At 46.2% G+C, this 16,500-nt stretch overlaps 2 protein-coding genes across 16 annotated transcripts in view; one reads left to right on the forward strand and one right to left on the reverse strand.

Moving 5' to 3' along the window:
* Positions 1-9: 9 nt before the first annotated feature.
* Positions 10-14,041, reverse strand: LOC113915121 (leucine-rich repeat-containing protein 51). 12 transcript variants are annotated; one of them, XM_027580904.2, is made up of 8 exons: positions 13,766-13,881; positions 7,277-7,359; positions 6,510-6,647; positions 2,209-2,414; positions 1,691-1,743; positions 1,117-1,239; positions 673-804; positions 10-431 (listed from the first exon to the last, which is right to left on the reverse strand). In XM_027580904.2, the coding sequence occupies exons 3-7, from the start codon at positions 6,589-6,591 to the stop codon at positions 711-713; spliced, it is 558 nt and encodes a 185-aa protein (XP_027436705.1). In that variant the 5' UTR covers positions 6,592-6,647; positions 7,277-7,359; positions 13,766-13,881; the 3' UTR covers positions 10-431; positions 673-710. The 12 variants fall into 12 exon arrangements, with proteins under 12 accessions (XP_027436705.1, XP_027436698.1, XP_027436706.1 ...); XM_027580897.2 differs by having other exon boundaries at positions 673-852; XM_027580905.2 differs by lacking the exon at positions 673-804.
* A 92-nt stretch (positions 14,042-14,133) lies between these two features.
* Positions 14,134-16,500, forward strand: part of NUMA1 (nuclear mitotic apparatus protein 1) — a 67,321-nt gene continuing 64,954 nt past the window's right edge. For 2 of the 4 annotated variants that reach the window (XM_027580860.2, XM_027580858.2), the window contains exon 1: positions 14,208-14,342. The gene's annotated coding sequence lies outside the window, so the exon portion shown is untranslated. The other 2 variants (XM_027580859.2, XM_027580856.2) reach the window with 2 other exon arrangements.

Below are 16,500 nucleotides of genomic sequence, written 5' to 3' on the forward strand. Positions count from 1 at the left end.
GGAGATAAGGGTTCAGGGCTCCCAGGTCTTAGCTGGAACTCGGCCTGGGCTAACCTCAGATTGGATAAGACTGCTTATCCCTTCCCCGATAATGGGAATACTGTCAAAGCTGAACAAACTTGAATCCGAGGCAGCTGTCACTGTTGGGGGCCCTGCCTCAGGTTCAGTGGAATTACCAACAAGCCCAGGGTTGCGGGGGGAGGGTAAAGGCAGACCAAGGATACTTGACATGGAGCCAGCAAGCCACTGTTTTCAAGCAGAAGATTCTTTTTATCAAATGAAATCTCAAGCAGAACACCAGCATGTAAAACAGTGGAACCACTCTGATCTGATTGAAGTGGGGGGTTCAGAGATCACAGCCTATAAAATCTTCTCTGAGGCATTTCCACAGAAACTTGGCGCTCTGTGAAGCAGCTCTGACCCCAGGATATCTGAATTGAAGAGTAAAAGAAAGGGGCCCAGAGAGATTAGGTAAGTTTCTCAAGGCCACACAGTGAACCAGGTCCCCTGCGTCCCAGGCCAATAGGCCTTTCCCTCCACTGCCTCCCTCTTATCAGCGAAGTAAGACTGGAGCTACTGACAGTTGCCTGAGTTGGAGGACATTTTTACAGGGCACAGATGACTTCACATCTGCTCAACTGCTCAAATCGTTTATTGTCAAACCAAACTGACCATCCTCGGCCTTTAGGACTGCTGGGGCCCTGGGAACCTCAGAGTGCATTCTGCTTGATCCGGACCTTCTTGGGCTTGATGTTCATGCGTTTCCACACTTCAGCTGAGGCATGGTCTGCCTTGGTGACCCCACTGAAGTCGAATGTGGTGATACGGGGCAGGGTGCACAGCACATATTGCCTGTGGGGAAGACTTGGGCTGGGGGCCAGCCCCCCACCAGAACCTCCTTCCCCCTCCACCAGTTGGTGCTCTCTCCCCTAACTGCAAGAATGGAGGGACTGAAGTATAATTTGGGGGAGACAGAGTTTCCTCTGATGGATAGTAAGACAGGAAAGATCTCCACTCCCTTCTCTGTCCCAGCATGGCAGAACAATGGTATTGGATTTCTTCTCTCTCCACCTCCTTTCCCTCAGGGGAGCCCAGCTTCAGGGCCGGGGCACTTACCTATACCCCTTCTCTTCCTCTATGGGGTTCCCGTGGAGTGTGAGGCTCCGGAGCCGCGGGAGGACAGCCAGTTTGTTCACCTCTCCCAGGCGCTGGATGCTGTTGCCATGGAGGTAGAGTACACTGAGGTTGAAAAAAGTTGTCAGGACCTGTTGGGGAAGGAAACCAAAAGCCAGGATGGACAGGGCCCTGGATCTGTGCTCAGGACTGACTTGTGGGCAAAGAAGGAAAAGTTTGGGAAACAACTTGCTTTCCAGTCTATGCCACCCCCCTGCAGCCATTCTGGATAACTCCGACCTACTTTTCATTTAACTCGGAAGGAGTACAGGGGTATCACATGGCCATAGAGCTGTGATCTGAGGGGCGGGAGGTATGGGCCTGGGGCCTAGCACAGCCACTGACTTGCCGGGGGCCTGGGCTCTCCTGCTTCCCCCTGAGCCTCAGTTGCCTCTACACTGAAGACCTTTTTAGCTTTGGTGATCTAAGAATCTTTCACAACAAGGGACGGGTAGAGAGCATCACGCTAGGTACAGAAGAGAAGCTTTCAAAATAGTTAAATTGAGATCACTACTACCTGGGGAATAGTTTCCAACTCATGCTGTAGCTGCTTTTCCTCTGATAGGGATCCTGGACAAGAAAGGGTCAGTTGTGTTTTATAAAACTTGAGTCTGAGTTCATGGAAAATAAGTGCTGTACTTTACCTACCTCTTCCACAGAAGAACTCAGCACAAGGCACAGTGGGTGCCCGATAACAAAAACTATTATGTTCCTGCAGCCTGCTACGTGCCAGTTGGCTTTCCTAATTCTCATTTAATCCTCATAAAACCTTTATGTTTTGTGGGGGCACATGCTCCCCATTTTTTCAGACAGGAGGGCTGAGATTTTGAAAGGTTGGGTATCTTGCCAAAATCCCCAAATAAGAGACAAATCTAGGATTTGAACCTACATCTTTCTGGGCCCACAGCTGTGTACTTTGCACAGCGCTGTGCTGCGGCACCACTTCCTGTATAATGTGTGGGAGGTAGAGCGCTGGGGGCTGGACGAGGTGGTATCAGGCCCACCCTGACTGGACACTCGGGGCTGGGTACTCACAGGGTCAATGGAAGTCAGGTCGTTGAAGGACAGGTCGATCCAGGCCAGGTTCTCTGGATGCTCCAGAAGCAATGAAACCACATGGCTGAAGTCTCTCAGGTCATTGAGGACATTGTTGTTCAGCCACAGGGACTGGGTCAGTGACTTCCCTGACTTTGAGTGCCTTATTGGTCGTAGCCCTGTCCGTGGCTCCTCGCTCGTCAGGTCTGTGGGGACAGAGTGAGACGTGGGCTATCATCTTTGCTTTTCTGTTTTAGGGCTGAGAAGGGACAGAGCTGGGAGGATTTACAGCCTAAGCTATAGCTGGAGGGACTGCCAGGACCATAGCCTCATGCTTGAGTCTAGCATGACTCTACCTGCTGTCAGTACAGGACCCCGTCCCACAGGCCTCAGGAATCCAAGTAAACTTGGACTAAGAGTCAAAGACTTCCCATCCCAAATTCTTGGTTTGGGTCACATGGTCTTCTCATGTCTGTCATATCATTGGGTCTGGGGACGGGGGAGAGGCAGAATCACTCACTTTATGGAAACTAAGAACTAGAATTGTCAGGCTTGAACGAAGATGATTATAGCACAAAGTCTAGAGTTATCCACTGGTAGAGCCTATAGCGTTCACTTCAGTACAACACCCTCCGACGTCCTCTCTCTTGCATTACTGCTGAGCAACTGTGTATGTGCCAGATACTGGATGTATAGTGGTAAACAGAATGGCAGATCGTCTGTGCCAAGCTCTGGATGAGTAACAAGGCAGGGATGAAGCAGATGTTTGTGCCTTGGAGGAGCTCATATAGGCAGGATGAAAACAAGCTGGCAGTGACAGCAATGGAATCATGAAGAAGGACTCCTGGCTCAGTCTGGGCACTCAGGGAAGTCGAAACCTGAGCTGGAGCTCAGTGGATAAGGAGACCTTAACCAAGCAAAGGGTGGAAAGGGCAAGAGTGGCACCACACAAGTAGAGGCATAGAGGTGTGAAATGGTGTGTATGCATGCACTGCTCAAGGTGGGGGCAAGGAGGAAGAAGCCAAGGAGCCTTGAATGCCAGGCAGAGTATTTTGGACTTTTATTCTGTAGATGATGGGAAGCCACTGGAGGGTTTAGACAAAGGAGATGATCCAAATCTTTCACACTGCAGAAAGATCATTCTGAAGCTCTGGCGTGCAGATGGATTAAAGGGAGTGGGTGCGACTGGAAGATCAGTGTGGCTCCTTGAGTCATCCAAGCAAGAGATGAGAGGGAGAGAAAATCAGCATGACTTCAAGTTGACTGGATGTAAGCGTAAAAGAATAATCTAGGGTGGTGCCCAGTTTCTTGTCTAAGGGACTGATAAGGAATTAGAAAAAGACAAACCAGGGTTGGAAAGGTGAGTCCAGGCTTAGCCTTGGTGTGTGTCTGAGGTTCCCATAACAAAAAGGTGGAGGAGCCAAGCAGGCAGTTGGATACAAAGGTCTGAAGCTCAGGATACGGATAAGAATCATTAGCATAGAAGGTGTACAAGTTAGAGAAGTAGAGGAGATTCTACACGGAGAGTGAGGGTAGAAGGGAGGTACAAGGAGGAAGGGGAGTCTATTAAAAATGAGTAATGAGGGAAGGATGGAGGGAGAACCACAAGAAGATAATTTTACAGATGCTCAGGGAGTGCAGAGTTTATAGGAGTGAATTTCAGGGCGATAGAACTGAAAAGTAATTTTGGCAACTCCAGCCCCTGGTGACCTTGGTGAAGGCTGTTTCAATGAAATGAGAAGGACCTGGGAACAGAAGCTAGACTGGACTCAGTTCAAGAGTGAAGGGAGGGTTAAGGAAATCTAAGCAGGTAGTGTAAACAACACCCTCAGAAAGTTTGGCCAAGGAGGAGAGAGGATAGGGAAAACAGAGTGTTCCAAACCATCTGTGTAGACCCCCACACACTTTTTGACAAATGAGGTAGAGAGGATGGGCCCTGCCCAGACTCATAGTGGCAGAGCCAGAACCAGATAACCCCCTATGGCTGAGGGGACTATATTTTTCCTCTTGCCCCTAAGCCTCTCATTACTTGTCTAAAGCTGTCTCTGGGGAAGGAAGTATTTAGGATTTGCTGAAGCTGGCCAGCTGTCTTCACTCCCCTCAGCTCTTATTGGACACACTTCCTCTCTTCCACCTACCCCCAGAGTTAACTTCCTCTCCTCTCGGCTGCAGGTCAGGCAGCATCCACCAGGTGGCTCTCCGCCTTAGTGCTGGAGTGAGCAGGATCCCCGGTCGGGGCCGAGCTGGGGGGAGGTGGCAGAAGGACACTGAAGCAGAGTACTCCAGCTCCTGAATAAACTAATCCTGCCCCCCACCTCAACGTATCCTGAGAACCCCCAATGAAATGACACAGCTGAATAAAAGTTAGGGTTAAAATAAACCCACATATAGATTAGCATCCAGCCTGATGAGGCAGCAGCTTGGAGGCTGCCACTAAGCACGGGCGGATCTCCAGCTCAGAAGCAGCCACTGGTGGAACTGTGTTGCCTAAAACTTGAGGCTCCCATCCAGGCTGCCGGTATCAAGAGTGGAATGGTGTATCCCATTGCTACAGGTTTCTGTTCCCTTTAGATTCCACCAGGGTACTGCATTAAGGATCTGTTGACACTGCCTTGTTCAGAGTAGGCCTGTGGAATATGGACCACAGATATCAGTGCCCAAAGAACTGGGGAGTGTTTAGCCCCAGGAAGACCTGGGAAAACGTGATCCCGTCTTCATATCTCTGAAGGGTTGCCACACAACTTTTTCTTTTTCACATGAACTTTTCCATGTTCCCTAGAGGGTGGGAGTTAGTTTGATAACTTCGTCATGTCATCCCTCACCCCATAATGGAAGGGGTTGGCAAGTGTGTCTTGCAGTAGACTCCCTTAACACTGTAGGTTCATGAGCAGAAGTTAGAGGACTATGGGTTGGATATAGTCTAAAGTCCTTGCCATTTCAGAATCTATAATCCATCTATTGGTTTACTTTAGCAAATAGTCTATCCAGTACCCCCAGACTCTGGGGAACTTGAGGGGACTGGCATTTTGGGGCTTGGATGTGCTTCTGTTCCCCTCCTTACAAGACACAGCAAGGAGCACAATGCCTGGCATGTATGTATACACATCTGCTCACTAAATAGTAGGTGCTCAGTAAATATTTAACCATTGAATGAAGGAGAGGGCATCTGTACAGACCATGGTTTGTGCTGTGGAGTCATCTGTGGTTGTAGTAGATTGTTTCTCCCCTCATTTTGAAGGTTCCAGAGAGTGCAAAGCTCTGTTTCCCCGCTCAGAGTTGGGAATTTCCAGGGTAGGCAGGAGCCATACCTCCCTCATCTGTCACCCCAGCTATCTTGTACAGAATCATTACAGCTAAAACCCTTGTGAAACACAGACTACATCAATCAGAAGTGATGCTGTGCACAGTCAATAAAGATCACAGTAGGTGGGTGTATACTCCTGAGAGAATATGAGTGAGCCACTGTGGCTGGCGCAAACCCAGTAGTATCCCCAACTCAAGCCAGGCCTAGTACCCCCTGGATAACTATTTGCCTTCTTCCTGATCTTAAAAGTAGCCACCAGTTGCCTATGAGAGAAAACCAAAGCCAGTTATTGGGTCTAGGATATATGGGTACAAGCATGTGTTCTGTGAGAGCAGATGTACAGTGTTTTATGAGAAGCCAGATAGCAAAAGCCAGGGACAGAACTTCCTTGGAAAGAAGCATATTACCCTGAGAATATGACACTGCTAAGAGCCTTCCTCTGTCTGTTCCCGAAGAGTATGAGCCACCTATTTACAAAGACACTGAATAATAAAATGGGAATGAGCATGGGTAGTGCTGGAACCTGCAATAATTATGGGTGATAATGGAATAAACTTGGATAGGGCTGGAATGAGTATAAGATATTTATCAATAAATATTTAAACTGGAAACATGCCCCGAATAATGAGACCCTGCATGTTTTACCAGTGATCAGAATAGGCTTGTGTCCTCAGAGGAGTTAGGGTTCCGCCTGTTTTCATTCCTGTCTTCCTCTTCAGGTAAAAACAGGAGAATAAAACCATTGGCTGATAAACTGGTTTCCCAATTTCCTTCCACCTGACTTCACTGTTGTAGCCTGGATTCTTTTGAAGATGATCAATTACCCCTTACACCCCTGCCACCTACTTACCCCCTACTCCTCTCAAAAACAACAAAAAAATCTGCAAGCAAACAGGAAGACTCTCTTCAGGCTCTTAAGTAGAAGACTGCTCTCTCCCTGGGAACCATACCCAGCCTGTTGCCATGGTGAGTGGAGTGCTGTGCTCTGTGGGCTGACCTTGGATCACGTGGATGCTTCGGAAGGAGTAGTCAAGAGGGGGCTCTTGCACCGAAGTGTTCATATAGTCCGGTTTGCTCATAGCTCAGGCCATCATTTGTCAGGTGTAAGCATTGGCCCTGGGAGTCCGGGTTCAGCCTGGGGGCGATAGAGAAGGACTGGTGTTCCAGGTACAAGGGGTTTAGGCTTCCAGGTATCCCCAGAGCCCTGCACCCTTGCTTTCTACCCTCCACCACTCCAGGCTTGCCTGGCCGCATTTCTGTTTTAAGACAGTAATCACCATTCCTTGCATTTGTAGGGCACTTCCTACTTCTCAGAGCACCTTTACATCCCTTAGAGCTCATTGATAGTTGTAACACCCATTTCGACTTTCCACATAAAGAAACTGAGACCCAAGGGTAAAAGCACTTGCCCGGAGTTAAGCCAATGAGTCAGTGTGGACTGCGATCCTAGACTCCCGAATCCTACTCTGAGGCCTTCTGTGCTACTCCACAGTAGTTACCATGGAGGCTATCTTGGTACCTACACTCCAGTGACATCAACTGGGCTATTCTATTGCTTAACAAACCCCTGAGGGCCTTCATTGGATCTGGTGTCTGACAGCCCTTTGCCAGGCTGACCCAGCTGGGGATTTGCCTCCTTCTCTGCTCACCTTGTCTGTCAGCCCCATTTCCTTTCCATCCAAAGACCCTACTTTCAGCCACATCCTCAATGTACTCCTACATACATAAGCACATACACATGAAACCAGAATCTACCTCACTCACCTGTCACCAGTGCCTGAAACTCCACCATTAGGGATTCATTCCTTTGGGTTCAGGGATTGTTCCCTGTCAAAATGGAAATACCCCTGAGAGGGGTAAACACAAGTTATCAGTCATTTACAATGTGGTGTGAATTGTCTTATCAGATCCTTTCCGATTTGTTAGCTCAAGTAAAGCAGAGATATTTTCAAGAGACTGGGGAAAGCCATGAGAATACTACTCACCTGGGAAGAAGAAAGCTGAAAACACACTTTACCAAGGGGTTTTGTATGTGACAGATACAAACAAAAGACACATAGACTGACAAGGACATGTCCCAGTCAACCTCCCCTTCACTTATCCACTGCTGTCACCTCTTTTGCTCACTACACCTGCTTTCCAAAAGGATTTGAGGTAGTTTATAACACACTCATAAAACAGGATGATTTGGGCGCCTGGGTGGCTCAGTCGGTTAAGCGACTGCCTTAGGCTCAGGTCATGATCCTGGAGTCCCGGGATCGAGTCCCACATCGGGCTCCCTGCTCAGCAGGGAGTCTGCTTCTCCCTCCGACCCTCCCCCCTCTCGTGCTCTCGCTCTCATTCTCTCTCTCTCAAATAAATAAATGAAATCTTTAAAAAAAAAACAGGATGATTTATAGAATGGAGTTGTCCAACTGAAATATAATGAACACTATAAATGCAAGCCACATAAGTAATTTTTTCACATATGTAATTTAAAATTTTCTAGTAGCCATAAAAAGGAAAAGTCAAAAGAAACAGGTAAAGCTTAATATATTTTATTTAACCCAATATATCCAAAATAACATTCAACATATAATTGCTATTGATAATTGAGATATTTTATACATCCCAATTTGGACAAGCTACCTGTCAAGTGCTCAACAGCTACAAGTGTCTAGTGGCTACCAGACTGATGTAGGAAATGGAAACATGGAAGAGAAAGATCAGAAGGCAGATTAAAGGAAGAGAAAGAGATGTACGATGGAATTAGGAACTGGTCTATGTTATCTCTGAAATTCCTTGCAGCCAAAGTAAAAAGGGAAAACTTAGGATATGCAGTTCTAGATTATATGCAGAAAATGAAATCCACACATTTTCTTAAAATGAATTTCTCTTAAAAACCAGGGACCTTGGGGCACTTGAGTGGCTCAGTCGTTGAGCATCTGCCTTCGGCTCAGGTCATGATCCCAGGGTCCTGGGATTGAGCTCCGCGTTGGGATCCCTGCTCTGCGGGAGGCCTGCTTCTCCCTCTCCCACTCCCCCTGCTTGTGTTCCCTCTCTAGCTGTTATCTCTCTCTCTCTGTCAAATAAATAAATAAATCTTGAAAAAAACAAAAACAAAAAACCAGGGACCTGACAGTATATAATTCAGCTTAAGCTTAATACAGTTTGAGTAAATTCCTTTTTTGGTGTTTTAACACGTAGAGGAATGGAAAGTGAATGTCTTCCTCTCAAAAAGCAGCAGTCTCAACTGAGCTTTGTGGAAGTGCCACCTTGAGTCATTTCACAGTTGAATTCTCTATCAAATCCAGACTGGCCGGGTGGGCACCGACTGTTGATTAGGGAGACCTGCATCTTTTAGGTATCAAATATACAGACAGACAACAAAGAACACAGGCTTTTCTGGAACTAGAGGAACCTAGCTTGTGTTCTCACCTAGACAGAGAAGCCCATTCCACTAGAGCACCTACAACAAGTTTGATGTCTTTGAGTGAGATTGGATACTTTTCTCAAAGTCCTGTGTTGGGATCCCAGAGTTCTGCACTGGACATGGATTTTAGCCTAAAATATTTAAGGGCAGAATTTTACCATTAGTTTCCTTGACCATCAGAGAACCTAACTCAGTGCAGTTCCTAAGAACTTCTGACTTTGTGTCATACACAAATGCATCATCCTTATGCATTTTTCCGGATGAGTTACTATTAAAAATGGAGCCCCCAGTAGTTAGATAAGTTTGCCAATTGGAAACAGTTGTTATTCTTCTCCATTTAAATAGTAGCCCAGACTGTGAGCTAGCACTGTCTTATTCATCATCTGACACAGAACCTGGCTTACAACAGGCACTCAAGAAATGTTTGTGGGAGGCATGAATGAGAAACTGCCAAATTCAAGGCTTTCTGTTTTGCTAGTGTTGATGGTAAGCTGCTCTTTCTAACAATTGGCTCCCAGGTTCAGCTATTTCGGTCTACACCTCATTCACAGTAAGAAACTCAATTCAAATCTGCAAACATTTATGGAGTGCCTGCTGCCCTGTGCCTGAGCAGAAGGAATGAAGCCTAGATAACAAATAATAGAGCAACCCTGTCTGTCATGAGCACAGAAAAGCCTGCTAGGTTTCCACTGATTGTGGCAAACCAGCCTGCATCCAGTTCTAAGAAACAGCTGCCTACTTAGTGAATATTCTCAGGTTTTATTTTATTTTTATTTGTTTTAAGATTTTATTTATTTATTTGACAGAAAGAGACATAGCAAGATCAGGAACACAAGCAGGGGGAGTGGGAGAGGGAGAAGCAGGCTTCCCGTGGAGCAGGGAGCCCGACGAGGGGTTCAATCCCAGGACCCTGGGATCACGACCTGAGCCGAAGGCAGACACTTAACGACTGAGCCACCCAGGCACCCCTATTCTCATGTTTTAATACTCAGGCCTAGTGTACTCTCTTTGATGAAGCCTGTCTTTCCAGATAAAATTGGTCAATGTGTTCTGTGGTAGATTGATTCCCTTGATTATTCCTATTCCTGGTCTCCCTCGTATCTATCTCTTTTGCCCTATAAGTCTGTAGTTCTCCACTCCGATGCTGGGCTCAGCCATGTGACTTGCTTTGGCCAATGGGATACTGGTAAACATGAAGCAAACAGAAAACTTAAAAGAGAGGGCTTGCCCTCTTGCTTTTTGCCTATGCCAAGAGAAAATCACTACCCTACAGGAGGGATGGGAGAAACATGTGCAGGTGAGATAGGTGCAGAGAGCTAGTGTTCCCAGCTGAGGCCATCCTAGACTGGCCAATAACCAGCCTACACCAAGTCAGGTTCAGGATAGTCACAGATGCCTGCAGACATATGAATGAGCCCAGGCAAGACCAGAAGAAACACATGGCTGACTTAGAGACTTGGAAGCAATAATAAATACTTTTTAAGTCACTATGGTTTTGGATGGTTTGTTATACAGCAATAGCTAACTGATACATGCCCCTACTGTACTTTGAACAAAATTTTATCACAGACTGTTTCTTCATCTGTAAAATGGAGACAAACCTATCTTGAGAACTATTGTATGTCCTGCAGCAGGTGCTAATATTAATACACTGAAGCAGCTGTATTCTCTGTACTCATTTTTTTTTAAAGATTTATTTATTTGAGAGAGAGGGGGCATGCACACGTGAGTGGGGGGCTAGAGGGAGAGAATATCAAGCAAACTCCCCACTGAGTGGGGAGCCTGATGTGAGGTTCAGTCCCATGACCCCGAGATCATGACCTGAGCTGAAATCAACAGTCGGACATTTAACCCACTGAACCACTCAGGCAACCCCCCACTTTTTTTAAAGTAGGATCTATGCCCAGTGGGGGTCTTGAACTCATGACCCTGAGATCGAGAGTCGCACACTTTACTGACTGAGCCAGCCAGGAACTCCTGTACTCGTTTCTTTATAAACTTTCTATTCCTTCCCTGTAAGCTCAAGGCCAGGGACAGAAGTCAGACTTCTTTTTTTTTTTTTTTTAGATTTTATTTATTTATTTGACAGAGAGACACAGCGAGAGAGGGAACATAAGCAGGGGGAGTGGGAGAAGGAGAAGCAGGCCTCCTGCGGAGCAGGGAGCCCGACGCAGGGCTCGATCCCAGGACCCTGGGATCATGACCTGAGCCGAAGGCAGATGCTTAACGACTGAGCCACCCAGGCGCCCCCAGAAGTCAGACTTCTTTCTCTCTTCCCACCATTACTCTGTACTGAGCCTGACAAAGACTGGGTCTTCACTAAAGGCTTGATGAACAAATGGATAATGGACAAATGAAAGAAGAAATGAATAGTGTCTTCAGGTGTCACATGGTATACCTGGCTGCTGGGTAGAACTGACAAAACCCTGAGGTTGCTTTGCTCACTTCAGTGGCTGCGTTTCTGGAGCCAGTCTTTCCCAGCTGCTGTTCTGCCTCATGACCAGTCAGATCCCAGTGCCTTCCTCATCTGTCCAGGCTGACTTGACAAATGACAGGTTTAGAGGCATACTTGTCTTGTTTTGGAATTTTTCCTTTCCAAATTGGAAATACCTTTTATTTTATTTTAGTTTTTAATTTTAAAAGTTAACATGATAGCTGAATAAAGTCTAACAACATAGAGAAGTACATCAAGTAGAAACTAAAAGTCTGGGGCACCTGGGTGGCTCAGTTGTTAAGCGTCTGCTTTCGGTTCAGGTCATGATCCCAGAATCCTGGGTTCAAGCCCCGCATCGGGCTCCCTGCTTGGCGGGGAGCCTGCTTCTCCCTCTCCCACTCCCCCTGCTTGTGTTCCCTCTTTCGCTGTGTCTCTCTCTGTCAAATAAATAAATAAAATCTTTTTTTTTAAAGATTTTATTTATTTATTTGAGAGAGAGAGAGAATGAGAGATAGCATGAGAGGGAAGAGGGTCAGAGGGAGAAGCAGACTCCCCGCCGAGCAGGGAGTCCGATGTGGGACTCGATCCCGGCACTCCAGGATCATGACCTGAGCCGAAGGCAGTCGCTTAACCAACTGAGCCACCCAGGCGCCCCTAAATAAATAAAATCTTAAAAAAAAAAGAAACTAAAAGTCTGAGTCTCCATCTCACCAAGAACAATCATGATTAACGTTTGGGAATATAACCTCTTAGAAGGAATATATACAAAATTGTGTAATTATATATACACAATTGTGTATATAGTAAAACACATCCTATTTGTAAATGTATTTTTTAAATTCTACTTTATAACTGGGATAACTGACATAACATTGTGTAAATTTAGATGTACAACATATTGATGGGAGACATTTATACTGAAATATGGTTGCCATTGTAGTGTTAGCTAACAATGTATTTTTTCTTTTTATATTGTAGATTCATCCTTTTCTAAAAATATTTTTAAAATTTATTTATTTGACCGAGACAGAGTCCATGTGCATGAGTGGAGGGGGGGTGGAGGGAGAGGGAGAAGCAGACTCCCCACTGAGCAAGGAGCCAGATGCAGGGCTTGATTCTAGGACCGTGAGATCATGACCTGAGCCGAAGGCAGATGCTTAAATGACTGAGACACCCAGGTGCCCCTAGACTCACCCTTTTTAATAACTGCAGAGTACTGAATAGAATTTGTGTGTATCCTATTAATTTAGTTAATTTAACTTTAACCAATCCAAGTTGATGAAAATTTGTTTTCAGTTTTTGGAAATTACTAACAATTGGGATTTGATTTGTTGTTAGCCTATTTCTTCCCTCTCTCGGGTAAGTAGCAATATGATGGCATAGGAAGTTTTGAGGAATAATCAGATGAGATCTGATAGACTGAATGGCCTGGCCTAGAGAGGGTTTCTGTTTATGGACTACAGGTGGAAGAAAAATCAAAGAATGTTATGAAAAGTTGGCCACATAATCTAGTGTATTCTGAGAGGTTATATTCCCAGGTGCCACAGGGAAGCCCAAGATTCAGCCTAGCGGATGTCCAAGTTTACTCCTTGGAACACATCCTTAAGCTAGACAGGCTGTAAACTCAAGTTAGTGACTTGGCTCGAAGTTGACAAATGGGTATGGTCCTAAGCTGTCACTGATTTGGTGTGTGGCCTTGAGCAAGTCACTGCTCCTTTTTGGGTTTCAGTTTTCCAATCTGTAAAATGGGGATAAATATCCTCGACTCACAAAATTCAAAAGAGAGAGTGAATGTGAAAGTGCTCGGTAAGTTGCCAAATGTAATCTGTCATGAAAACTGTAAAAGGAATCAAAGTCTAACCACAGAGCTAGGAGAAGCCGACCATAGGGGAGGTGTAGCGAGAAGAGGTAATTTAGGGACGGCACCCCTAATGAGTGTGTGACGCTGCTGATTCTGAGAACGGGGCTGTACCCTGGGACCTTCCTGCATGTCAGGGAAGAGACAAGTCAAGCCCCATACATCTCCAGTATTAGGGCCGGTGATTTACTCTAATTCTACTCCCTTGTCTTGAAGAGGTCTCAGTTCATCATCAGAGGAAAAACCAACCCATTTTCTGAGTGTGTTTCAGATCTCCCACTGTCAGGGATTTGAGCCATCCGTATTAGGGGGTCCCAGGTTTGTGATAGGGGATGTTCTTAAGCACCCCCCAAATCCGTGCGGCTATGTATCTCGTCGCCCTTCCCTCCCCTACCCCGGTCTGTTCCGAATGGATGTTATGTCTTGTTCATTGTGCAATGGGTGTGTGCGGGAGGGTTTCTCGGGTCCCCGAAAAGGAAATTCCTTAATCTTTCCATAGACAGCGAATGGTCCCCTAGAACGAATTTCCTGTTTTCCCGCCCGACTCACCCGCAGTTGCTTTCCCTCCAGCCTCGGCGTCGCACTACCTCAGGCTTACTCAGCGCAACTCCATGGTAACTACCTTCACCACCGCATCCCGCAAGCCGTCAGTGCTACCGCGATGCCTACCGGGAGTTGTAGTTCGCCAGGGGCGGGGCTCCAAAGCCGCGGGATGTGCTGGGATTTGTAGTTTTCTTTGCTCTCAAGTCCAGGCCGGATTCCGGAAATAGTGACACCCCTTCTCTCTTCCCAGTGGTCCTCACACTTCCTTTTCCCGGGTCCTCAAGCGTGCCCTTGCGTGAGACTCCAGCCGACCGGGGCCAATCAGAGGGTGGAGCGTGGGGGCGGGGCCATAGTTTAAACTAATTGTGCGCTCACCGCGCTGGCGCGAGCCCGCGACAAATACGATCCCGCGGAAGCTTGAGGCGGAGCGGGAGCGCGCGGCAGGTAACCGGCGCGGGCCCGCGGCTGGCGTTCGGTTTGGGCGCCCGCAGGGATGCCGGGGCCTAAAGGGGGTGCTGGAGAGGCGGGTGCGAGCGGAAGGCCTCCTTCATAACCTGCTCTGACTGGGGAGAATCTATCGGGGGTAAGGTTTGTGAGGAGGGGGGCATGTCCGGGTGGGAGGAGGTGCTGGCGTGCCTAGGGGGAGGGTCTGTTTGGGGGCGTGTCTGTGGAATTCTGTCTGCAACCGGGTCGGGTCGGGTCGGTGGGGGTGGGGGGCGGCTAGTGCGTGTTCCTGAAATGCTTGTGACCCAGAGGTCCCAGGGAAGTCTCCGCCTATTATTGTTAACAATAGCAGTAGTAATACTAGTAGTAAACATTTTCCGAGCACCGGCTACGTTTCAGACATTGTGCCACACCCTTTACATGGATCATTTTTAAATATTCCTAATTGTCCTATTATCCTTTATTACAGATGGGGAAACAGGTATTTTATAGTGTTTACTTGGTCAGGATTACATAGCTAGTGCATGGTTGGCGTAAATAAAGAGTGGGGGGTAAGGGGCTGTGTGGGGGTGCGCGTTGTTTTGGACGAGTCACCTAATTTATTTTGAGCCTCATTTCCCAAACGTAAACAATGAACTTACCTGCCTTACCTACTTCTTAGGGTTGTTCTGAGGGCCAGATCAGTTAAGTTGTTTCGTGGAAGCATCTTGGAATGTACAAATATATGACTGTAAGTTACTGTGTGAAGGTTGTGGGTGGGAAAGAGCGTAACTGGCTTGATGATGCCTCCTGTGGACGTCCTCTCTTGCTTAGGCCCCAGGGGAGTGCTTCTCATCTGGTATTGGAAGAGTGTCTGCATGTTTGCCCTTCTAGAGACAGTGTCTTTTGTCCCCGTATCCTGATGCCTAGGCAGGTATGAGTGAAACATGTCATGACTATTAATGCATGCTTTGAAAGGAATGAGCTTTCGTGGACTGAAAGGAAATAGGAGCCTGGCTTTCCCATCTTCATTTAGTGGCTTTTGAACCTCTGTATTCTATCTTTTTGCCTGGAATGGCACTGCCTTCTAAAAATGTGATACTTACTTGCTTTAATCCGTGTTTCCCTCTCTCTGGTGTCTGTTGCCTGGTCCTGTATGTCCAAAGCTCTGGAATGTCAAAAGTGTGTTACTCTGTGGTGGACAGAAACCTTGGATAAGGGAAATGGGGCTACCTTGCGGAGCTATTTACTGCTGTGAATATATGGGAACCCAGAAGGAACATTCAGACTGAGTAAGGTAGCTGTCCATCATCAAGGATGAGTATATGTGTTCCCTCCCTCTCTGTTCCTGTATGGTTCTCCTTGTAGAGGAAGAAGCACATAATTCTCTGTAAAAGCTTCCAGAGTACTCTTTTCTTGGCCCAAGTTCAAGCAAATGGTGACTAATTGTAATGCCTGATTCTTAATCTATGCCAAAGCTGTACTCCCCCAAAGCTAAAAGGTCTTACCTGAAAGCTCATTTAAAAATTTCTATTTAGAATGTTCTTTTTTTTTATTTATGGAATATGGGAGTGAGAAGAATGCCTTGAACTAGTACTTGAGTTCTAGAACTGTTAGGATGGGGGGAAAGCCCTGCCACAGGTGGCTAAGCAGAGCTGATGGGGAATGTTTTGACAGCTGTGTCTAATTGATTAACACCCTATGGTCAGTAAGTATGTTGGGGGTCACTTATTTCAGCCTCTTACCCAGTGTTACACTAAACATATCAAAAGGTGTTGTCCGAACTCAAAAGGAGCACTTCCAATGATGAGACCACTCCCAAAGGCAGTCCATTTCAATATTGAACAATTCTAAGTAATAATCATTGTTATTGTAGTCTAACAGTATTGTTTTGTGCTTTCAGTGATTAATTTCATTTTACCCTTATATGCTTTTTGTTTTTTCACCATTCTTGCATTTTATTCCTTTTGTGTTAAATAGATGAATATATCCTTCAGATGTTTTCTTCAGTGAGTCAGTTAGTGGTAAACACTGTGTGGAAACATCTTTTATCTTCTCTTCAGTCTTGATAGTTTAGCTGGGTACTAAGTTTCCAATTATTTTCTCTCAGCATTTTGAAAATGTTATTTTACTGAAATTCTGACTTTTTGTTGTTACTTTTGAGAACTATGCTCACAATTTAACTATCATTTTATTGTAGGTAACCTGCATTTTTCTCTGGTTGTTTTAAAGATCTTACTGTTTGTGTTCTGCAGTTTCATTATATGGTGTGGATTTAATTGTATCCTCTTGGGAGCTTATAGTGATTTCTCAATCTG

The sequence above is a fragment of the Zalophus californianus genome, chromosome 11 (genome assembly GCF_009762305.2).
Source record: "Zalophus californianus isolate mZalCal1 chromosome 11, mZalCal1.pri.v2, whole genome shotgun sequence".
NCBI lineage: Eukaryota > Metazoa > Chordata > Mammalia > Carnivora > Otariidae > Zalophus > Zalophus californianus.